Consider the following 10321-nt stretch of genomic DNA (forward strand, 5'->3'; position numbering starts at 1 on the left):
TTTCGGTCTTTAGTCACGCACTCCCGCCACACATCATATTTCTCACGCTGAAAAAAAAACTCTAGGCTATTTAATGTGCCGCAGCGCGCAAACATGACGTGGCCGCGCTGCCATCACCATGGAGGAATCAAGCACGTCTCCCCGAATCCCCTGGGGTTCTGCCGTGAGGTGCCACTTATCAGCCAATCAAAGAAAAAATGGGCTACACAATAACCAATCCGAAAAATACATCTTTTTTTATCTGGGTAAGATTTAATCCAGCAACCAATTAAAATAAAGCATCCTAGAATTGCGCGCGATTGATCTTCCGAAAGTTTCGTTCACCTGAGGAAACCACTGGAGCTCCGAGCATCAGTCTTCTACAAAGAGTAAGTCGTCTCCTGTTTTAATGTTACAACACATTCACAATGGTTTGACACAAGCAATGACAACTTGACTGCAGTTAGAGAATATTTCCCAGATGATTAGCATCAGTTTTTAATGAGTGTTTGTAGCCAACACAGCCTGCCTTTACACTATAGCTTTGACTCCGAACTTCGTTAATAGGCTATAATAAATTCGAGTAGGCCTATTACAAATATATATAGCCTATAATTCGAACGAATATTAGGCAGCCCTTAATATTCAATGATGTTATGGGCATTATTTTTGGTAAATGTGTTTGCTTGAACATTCTATTCAGATTCCGAGGTTTCTTCACGCCTGGTGAAGTTGTGAATCGCGAGCTCATTAGGCATACTAGCATGTTATAAATATCCTGGCCATCGATGCATTAATCATTGCATCTGTCTTTCAAAGATGTCAGGTAAAAAACAAATAAGCATCATGTCCTTCGCCCAAAGAGGAAAGCCCACTAAAAAGGCCAGATTAGGCCAAGAGAAGGTTGTAAACACATTAGAGGAGGAGATGGTGGAAGAGGAAGAGACAGTACAGGTGCTGGAGGAGGAGAGGGTGCAGGTGGAGGAGGAGGAGACGGTGGAAGAGATGGTGGAAGAAACAGTGGAGGAGATGGCTAGAACAAAAGAGAGAAAAGTCCCAAGAGCAGCCACCTACAAGACCTCTTTTAATAGTGAATGGACCTCTAAATGGCCATTTATTACCGCAGGAAGCACCAGCTCATAAAACTGGTGCTCTATCTGCCGCCAAGAGACCTCCTGTGCCCATCCAGGTGTGCGGGATGTGACAAGGCACATAGGCAGTAAAGGGCATCAGCCAAAACAGCAGGCACTGAAGTCAACCAGCACAATTAATACATCCAATTCTATGACTATGGCATATATAATGGGAACCAACACCAAAAATGATAAAGGAGTCCAAAAAGGCATACAGCAGGGGCGGGGCGGGCGGAATGGGGGTGGGCCGTGGGCGTGGCCGGGGGGGGGGGGGGGGGGGGGGGGGGGGGGATATGTCACTCTTGCCTGTCTTCAAAACTTGAGAGCCCTGTATACATTTATCTTGTACACAATCCATCCCCATACACCGGAGATAGCCTAAGGGCTTTCAAGATTACAGATGCATATCAATATGCAGTTGCAGGATGGGTGAACTACACCAAGATATGGCATCTGGAGATAAAAAATATGTATGTCATCACAGGACATCTTAGTAATTCAAACAGCCATTATCAACCGATTTATTTTAGTTGTGGTTAAGAGTGCCAATGTGGGCTAGCTAGGTGTAGCTAAAGCCTTTAGTGAAGGGCTAAACAGCTCGCTAACTATTAGCACTCTAGCTTGCTCAGGAGAGTTAAGCTCTGATAAAACACAGCAATTATTCACGATTGTATCAACGTGCTGCATTTCACATAACATGTCAGTCATTCCCAGGCTCAGAACACAAAATCAACATGTCCGTGGATAGTGGTGCAGGAAGATACAAAGTGTTGACTGCACAATCTGAAGTTAAATGTTGGCTGCCAGTTGTCTCTTCTAATTTGCAGCAAACCATTTATTCCGCCGATCTAAATCTTTTGGTATACAATTAAATTGTTTCTTTGGGTAATTTTCGCGACTATTGTCGCATCCATCAGCACAACATAAACAGGGAATTTTAACTTTCTGTGGGTTGTGACCGACTATTGTCTGTGTTGTGACCGACGCTCCGCTAGACTTTCGGACACAAAGATAAACGCAGTGACGTCACATGGTATCCATGAATTAACCGCACTGTATATAAACCGCATTACAGTATTTCATGTAATTTCATAAAACAAACCGGTGTATTGATCGCAGGTTATTGAACACTACGCCATGCCATGTAGTTGTGGTGTGGGCGCTACTAAATGTGGGCGCCATTTCAAAGTTGCATGAAGTAGGGAAGGGCATTACAAGCAGGAATATACTACACTTACACCCCTCCCCACATGCACACACACACACACACACACACACACACACACACACACACACACACACACACACACACACACACACACACACACACACACACACACACACACACACACACACACACACACACACACACACACACACACACACACACACACACACACACACACACACACACACCCCTCCCCACATGCACACAAACACAAATACCCCATTCTCACTCACAGCGAAAACCATTTATTGCGCATTTATTTAGTGTTGTGGTGTGGAAATGGACATTAAGTGTTGCTAATTGAAAGTCTAATTGTTAGTTGATGTCCTGGCGACTTAGTACCATGAACGATACGTTCTGACATGCTTGCAGTGGGAATTGCAACCATTAAATGAAGGTGTTTGAGAAGGGCAAGGAGAGACTCAGACTTCTCCCCCCTCATTGGCTAACATTACATTGGTATCATTCATTCATTCATTCATTAATTGATTAATTTCATTTATTTGATCAAGAGGGACAGTGTACATTCAACATTACAATGTAAATGCACCCAATTATAGCCAAAAGGCTAGTTTCCTTTGGCAGTCCCAAGTGAGCCAGAGTGAAAAAAGGCTATACAACCTAAAAAAAAAAGGCATTTACATATGAATTTCATATATGTCCTGCATGGGTCCAGAGCCGAAGGTGTGTATGGGTAGTTTGGGATTCTACATCAAATATGAATATGACAAAAATGACAATTTGTGAAGTACCATATTTACATACAGGCTAGTATAAAGTATCATTATCCATAAACTCTCTAGCCTCCTGTGTCTGGTTTATGGAACACAAATCTTTTGACTCCCCCAGGCCTTCTTTCCTACAAAGAGACACTTAATGATTGTGTGACTGGTTACACTCAGCTTTGACTCACCTTAGAAGAGTACACTCAGCTTTAACTCACATTCTGTACCTGTTTCCATGGCGCCTCCATCAGTAAAAAGATGATCTGAATGAAGCGTGGAAAAGGAAGAGTTTGTCTGTCCTGCTTTTGCATCATGACTTCTTGATTCCTTGTGTATTATACACTTTTAAGGAGTCAATATTGATGCTGATGTTGTGGTGGATGGCCTGTTTGGCTGGAAAGACCATATACATACAATGATTCAGTTTCCCCACTCTGACCTCAGGCCTAGTAGAACACAGCAAATCTACAAAGTGCTTGCATTACATTCATAAAATATTGGAAATGACACTAAATGCAACATGTATCCCTTTAAATACAAGGGTTAGTACTGAGCAGAAGCTTCTAAAGCGACTGCTTTCACCCCTCTGGAAATATTTACGCGTTAGATTACTCGTTACTGAAAAAAGTGGTCAGATTAGAGTAGCGCGTTACTAAGTAACCGGCATCACTGACACACACACACATAGGATGACTATGTGCAATTAAAGCAAACAAACAAAAAATGCCCCAGCGTCAACTGATGCCATATGTGTGGCCTCTTGGTGGTATTCTTGGTGTTAGTGGTACAGTGGTTTGCATCGCTGTCCACTAAGTGGGTAATCTGGGTATGTTTCCTGGCCATTGCAGGGTAACTATATAAGTCGCTTTGGATAAAAGCCTCTGCTCAGTACTGGACCCTTTGTATTTAAAGGGATACATGTTGCATTTAGTGTCATTTCCAATGTTTTATGAATGTAATATCACTTGTCACCAAAGCAAGCACTTTGTAGATTTGCAGTGTTCTACTAGGCCTGAGGTCAGAGTGGGGAAACTGAATCATTTTACGTATTTGCCAAAATTAATTATAATACACAAGAAATCAAGAAGTCCTGATGCAAAAGCAGGACAGACAAACTCTTCCTTTTCCACTCTTCATTCAGATCATCTTTTTACTGATGGAGGCGCCATGGAAACAGGTACAGAATGCAGAACACCAGTACTAGAGATTGTCTGTGTGTGTGTATGTGTGTGTTTGTGTGTCTGTGTGTGTGTGTGTGTGTGTGTGTGTGTGTTGTGTTCACTCTCTATTCCTCACAGGTTACCTGTAGTACGTGAATAGAGTGTGTCAGTAATGACAGTCAACATCTGCTCTTGAACAACAAAAGCTGGTTTTAGGCAGTTTACAAGTTCTCATTTGTCTGTGGGAGAAACCACTCTTGACACTATGCACAGATCAACACTACACATTAACCACACTACTCCCTGCCAAAAAAGTGTTTCTGTTTCCTAATGTTAAAGGCTAAAGACAAAAATACAGGAAGATCATGTAGGAAGAAAGAAAGAGTCTGTTTGTCAAAAAACTCACACGGAGTAGAGCACCTCGGGTGTGTTACTGTTAGATGTGTCACACTGGCTTGGAATATTGTGTGTTTATCTCTATATTGTGTGTTTATTTATGAATTATTTATTTAAGAGTGCCTCTTATCTTTGCAGCACGGAACTCAATGTCTCCATAGCAGACTGGACCCCCCCCCCTCATGGCTAAGTAAATGAACTGGCTGTGGGAATGCCCCTTTGTCAGCTAACCCACTGGTTTCCTGGTCATGTCACAAAGCATCCACACAAACAGACCAGGAAATTATCCGAATTTCAGTCATAAACCTCTCATTGTCTGTAGATTATTGTTTAGTTGTTTGATTTGGAAATGAATCACAATTACAGATAGAACCATGTCTATGTTACATTCCCTCACATATATCCACACACACACACACACACTCCATGAATTTAAACCTGGTTGGTTTGTTTAGTGCTGACACTGATGTAGCTCCCCAGACAGAAGGGAGGTTTGCCCTCAACATTTCTCTTCATATATATTTATTCATTCTCATTTCGCTTCATATATATTTATTCATGCTCATTTCTCTTCATATATATTTATTCATGATCATTTCTCTTCATATATATGTATTCATTCTCATTTTCATGAGTGCAGCACCCAGTCCCAAGCCCATCTGAACAAGGAGGAGGGTTGGGCAAGGGGCCAGCAAGCCCTTCCTGTAGAAGAACCTCTTGTTACAGAAACACAAACAAGAGACTCACTAAACTACGGCCCTCAGAGAGAGACTGGGCCTGAAACTAGGGCCCTGAGAGAGACTGGACCTGAAACTAGGGCCCTGAGAGAAATGTAGTTTGTCTTTTAAATGGATCATAGATGCCTATACTGTGGGAATGTGCTGTGGCAACATGCTGCTGGATGCACTGGTTTGGCTCTGTCAGGATAACAGATGCTTTTGTGTGTGTCTGTGTCTGTGTGTGTGTGTGAGAGAGAGAGAGATGTGTGTCTGTGTTTGTGTGTGTGTGTGAGAGGGAGAGAAATGTTTGTGTGTGTGTGTGTGAGATATGAGTTTGTCTGTGTTTGTGAGAGAGACAGATATATGTCTGTGTTTGTGTGTGTGTGTGTGTGTGTGTGAGAGAGAGAGATATGTGTGTGTGTGTGTGTGTGTGTAAGTGAGTGAGAGAGAGATATGTGTATGTGTGTTTGTCTGTGTGTGTGTGTGTGTGAGAGAGAGAGAGAGAGAGAGAGAGAGAGAACAAATAGAAGGTGGGGCTGTCCAACTTCTATGATGGATTAGTTCACAAGACGTCCAGGAGTTCACTAGGAGGAGCCAGTGACACTTTAAAAAGACTCAGACAGTGGAGGAGACCTCACTTTCCTGCTGAAGGCTGGAGAACAGCACCACTATCAGCACCGTCAGCATACTCTTCTGAGGTGAGTTACACTATCAGCACCGTCAGCATACTCTTCTGAGGTGAGCTACACTATCAGCACCGTCAGAATACTCTTCTGAGGTGAGTTACACTATCAGCACCGTCAGCATACTCTTCTGAGGTGAGTTAAAGCTGAGTGTACTCTTCTGAGGTGAGTTAAAGTTGAGTGTTCTCTTCTGAGGTGAGTTAAAGTTGAGTGTTCTCTTCTAAGATGAGTTAAAGTTGAGTGTTCTCTTCTGAGGTGAGTTAAAGTTGAGTGTTCTCTTCTGAGGTGAGTTCAAGCTGAGTATACTCTTCTGAGGTGAGTCAAAGCTGAGTGTACTCCTCTGAGGTGAGTTAAGGCTGAGTGTACTCAGTCACACACTCATTATGTGTCTGTTTGTAGGAAAGAAAAAAAGATTTGTGTTCCATAAACCAGACACAGGAGACTGGAGAGTTTATGGACAATGATACTTTCCTTCCTGTATGAAAATGTGGTACTTCACAAATAGTCATTTTTGCAATATTCATATTTGATATCGAATCCTAAACTACTCTTCCTCAGCCTGTTTTCCAATCAGAGTTGCTTGTTGGGTGGAGGGCGCAGAGTACACACCTTCGACTCTAGACCCATATAGGAAACACACTCACAGTCACTGACTTTACAACCTGTGGACACCTTTTATAACCTGGAACCATAGTCATAACCAAATAACCATTTCCTGGGATTAATGCTTTGTTTGTCAGTTTAAATTCACTTTTAAATGTTTTGGTTAGGCATTTATTATCACAGCTGTTGCGATTGTCCTGTAGGTGACAAGCTTTAGGCACTGAACTTATCTAGGAATAGAACTTAAGAAACCATTTAACACAATATGGTCAACCAACTGACCACAGGTTTCAGAATCTGTAAGGCAGTACAAAATAAAATAATTTCTAGAAGTTCTCTCATGTTTGATAAAGTTCTGCTGGGCTTGCTTCTCCTTAAGTCAGTAAACAGAGGGGCCTGCTCAACACACACACACACACACACACACACACACACACACACACACACACACACACACACACACACACACACACACACACACACACACACACACACACACACACACTCCTCCTTAAGTCAGTAAACAGAGGGGCCATCTCAACAGATGACTGTATCTCTGACTACAGAATTCATCTGATAGACTGACTGAAATGATTTGTTCTTCTTACAGAACACACCTTGACGATGGGATGCTGTGCCACTAAATCCTCCTCCAGAGAAACACTTGAGTTTGCTGATAAATCCTCCTGCTGTGAAAAACTTGTGTTTGCTGATAAAAAATATGACTTCAGAATTCCAGCTCTTCTTTACTTTAAAGAATGGAACACATTCCTGGCATTTGCAGAGAAGCGCACCTCTACCAACGATGCACACGCAATGAATCTGGTGATGAGTAAAGGCACGCGGGACAGCGGCTCACTGAAGGTACCCAGGAGAACACCTACACCTCACATCTGTGTTTTAATACTACTCCCCTGCCATGTCTACACCCCATACCTGTAGGCAGATGCTGACTGTGGATGGTGGCAGTATATTTCATATTTAGCTCAGAGAGTATAAGTCCTGATATGGTTTTGTTGCACCTATAGAGTTACTGTATAGGGCGCCTCTTCTTGTTTAGAAATCCAGATGGTATACACCTTTCACTGACCACTGGTAAGTACCACTAGGAGGACTGCTAGGCTCTGGTTAATTACTGGTCAGTGCCTCTGACACCTTCCGTGGAAACACTGTTTGGCAGAAAATTCCCAATGGAATGGAATAGAATAGAAACTACAGTAGTGGCCTAAAAATGATGTACACTGTAGTCTTTTCGTGCCCACTGTTAATTTCAAACGTGTGATGTTATTTCCAGTGGTCTCCCACCGAGGATGTGAAGGAGGCGGCCAAAGATGGCTACCGCACCATGAACCCCTGTCCAGTCTTTGAGAGGAACTCAACAGGAACAGGAGGAGGAACACTGTTTCTGTTCTTCATCTGCATCAAGGGTAAAACTCCGGAACGGAAGCTCAAGCCAGGCCAGACTCGTTTATGCTACGTCACCAGCACAGACTTAGGGGTGACGTGGAGCGATTTAACAGACTTAACGGAAAGTGTCAACTTTACCAATTACCAAACCTTCGCTGTGGGACCGGGCCACGGGATCCAGCTGAGCAGCGGCACACTGCTCGTGCCTGCCTATGTGAAGGAGGTGGAGGGCTGTAGGCAATGCCAGAGCTGCTGGTGCTGCTGTGGCAACAGTGAGTATGTGAGCGCCCATGCTGTGGTGCTGCGCAGCGAGGACCTGAACACCTGGAAGGCAGGCCAGCCCATCGCCCTGGAGTCCCTGGAGTGCCAGTTGGCTGAGGTGTCTGACGGGAAGGGTGGTACACAGGTGTATCTGAACGCTCGCAGCATCGGAGCACCGGAGCCACGGGTAGAGGCCCTGAGTAACGATGGCGGGGCAAGTTTTACCCGGCTTAACCAGCTAACGCTAAAGGAGAGGCCTCACGGCTGCCAGGGGAGTGTGTTGGGGTTCCCCGCCAGTGACATACCAGCAGGAGGAGGGGGATCCTCAGAGACGGCTCTGCTCTTCAGCCATCCGACCAAAGGGGAGGACTGGAACAGGCTGGACCTAGGGGTCTACCTGAGGAAGTCTCTCCAGGACGACGACCCCTGGGGTATACCCCACATCATCCACAAGGGGCCCAGTGGCTACTCAGACCTCACTGGCTGTGAGGAGGAGCGTCAGTTTGGTTGTCTGATGGAGTGTGGCCATGGGGAACGTCTTCAGATTGTCTTCAAAGAGATCAATCATTCAGATGTAGACAGAGGGGAAGCTGTGTGAAGCCATTGCTCTGTGACTGACCACAGACCCACCACAGACACATAGAGGAACAAGCTTTTAAATAATAGTAAATAATATATCAAATATATATGTAAATAATAATAATAGTAAATAGTGGGGTTAAATGTTTTCATCACTTAAATGTATTCATATTTATATGTGAATCAGGAATTACATTTGTGAATCGCGTGACATATTTCTGAATTTTGAAACTATTTTAACTCCAGTTACAGTCGTTTGATAATGTTGAATGACATGTGAAAATGTAATGTGATGTGTTGTAGATGTAGTCTGATTAATTCTGCTGTTTGATTATTTCTGAGAGGCTGATGTTCTTTCCTGTGACTTGACCGTGATGTCATATCCCAACTCTCATGTTTCCATTTCATTAGATCAGCTGTAAACATAATAAATAGTTTATTTGATTTTTGATTTGAATTTATTTTTGTTTAAAAGTAATAAATACTGTAAGTGTTTATATCCAGTCACTCCTCCCAGGACTCTTTGTGTTTATGTCATTTGGTCTACTTCTCGTAACTTAACTGACCAATCTGTCCTGAAGTGCTTTCATTAAAAACAACGCACATTTTAGACACAAGGAGGTTTGTGTGTGTGTGAGAGAGAGATTTTGCGTTCAAGAATGATTGCAAATATTATAACAAGTATAAACTCAAATGTGAAACGAGAAATAAGAAGGACATCAGTGAGTTTGCTACGAATATATCTGAGTAAGTAATAAAAATGACAAAGCCTTTAGAGGAAGGTTTCATAACTATAGTGCCTGCAAATGCATGTCAACATACTAATAACTAATAGTGTATAAAAATCCTTTAACATCCAGCAGAACAATCGGTAGATAACAATGCCAAAAAACCTGATTTAGCAGAATACATACAGACCATTCAATCCTGTAATCTGATTAACTAATCAAAACAACAGATTTTAACAGTAAGCACAGATCCAGCAACCAAATAGAAAGAACCCTGACTTTATGTCACACTAAAGCAGCTTGCACACTGCCCCGACAAACGCCAACATTCTCCAACTAACGCCAACAAACACCAACAGTCGGGTCAGTGTGCGTCGGCAGTTGGTGTTAGTTGGAGAATGTTGGCGTTTGTCCGGTATTGTCGGAAGAGTTCTACATGTTCAGTCGGATCGGGTCGGATCGGGTAAAGTTGGAGAATGTCTGACCGATGTAGAGCCATTTCCAACAAACTCCAACATTCTGACAGCTCATTACCTTGACAACTAGGCTCAACTTGCGTGCATAACATCCTCGAGCTCTCTTGGATGTCGAAGTTAAGATGGTTATCAGCCAGTTTGTCCTAAGTCTATTTATAGATTAACGTTATGTATTAGCTTCCCCAAACGAACGATTTTCGAGACATATATTTGTCTACCGGTATTTCAACTTCTACGACTCGTT

The 10321-nt window shown here is 43.0% G+C and overlaps 1 protein-coding gene across 2 annotated transcripts; it reads left to right on the forward strand.

The window, feature by feature from the left end:
* The first annotated feature begins 5900 nt into the window (after positions 1-5900).
* Positions 5901-9377, forward strand: LOC105902176 (sialidase-4-like). 2 transcript variants are annotated; one of them, XM_031566864.2, is made up of 3 exons: positions 5901-6038; positions 7237-7490; positions 7921-9377. In XM_031566864.2, exons 2-3 carry the CDS (start codon positions 7251-7253, stop codon positions 8890-8892), a joined length of 1212 nt encoding a protein of 403 aa, XP_031422724.1. In that variant the 5' UTR covers positions 5901-6038; positions 7237-7250; the 3' UTR covers positions 8893-9377. The 2 variants fall into 2 exon arrangements, with proteins under 2 accessions (XP_031422724.1, XP_042563624.1); XM_042707690.1 differs by lacking the exon at positions 5901-6038 and having other exon boundaries at positions 7116-7490.
* The last annotated feature ends 944 nt before the right edge of the window (positions 9378-10321 follow it).

This window comes from Clupea harengus, chromosome 4 (assembly GCF_900700415.2).
Source record: "Clupea harengus chromosome 4, Ch_v2.0.2, whole genome shotgun sequence".
NCBI classification, from domain to species: Eukaryota; Metazoa; Chordata; class Actinopteri; order Clupeiformes; family Clupeidae; genus Clupea; species Clupea harengus.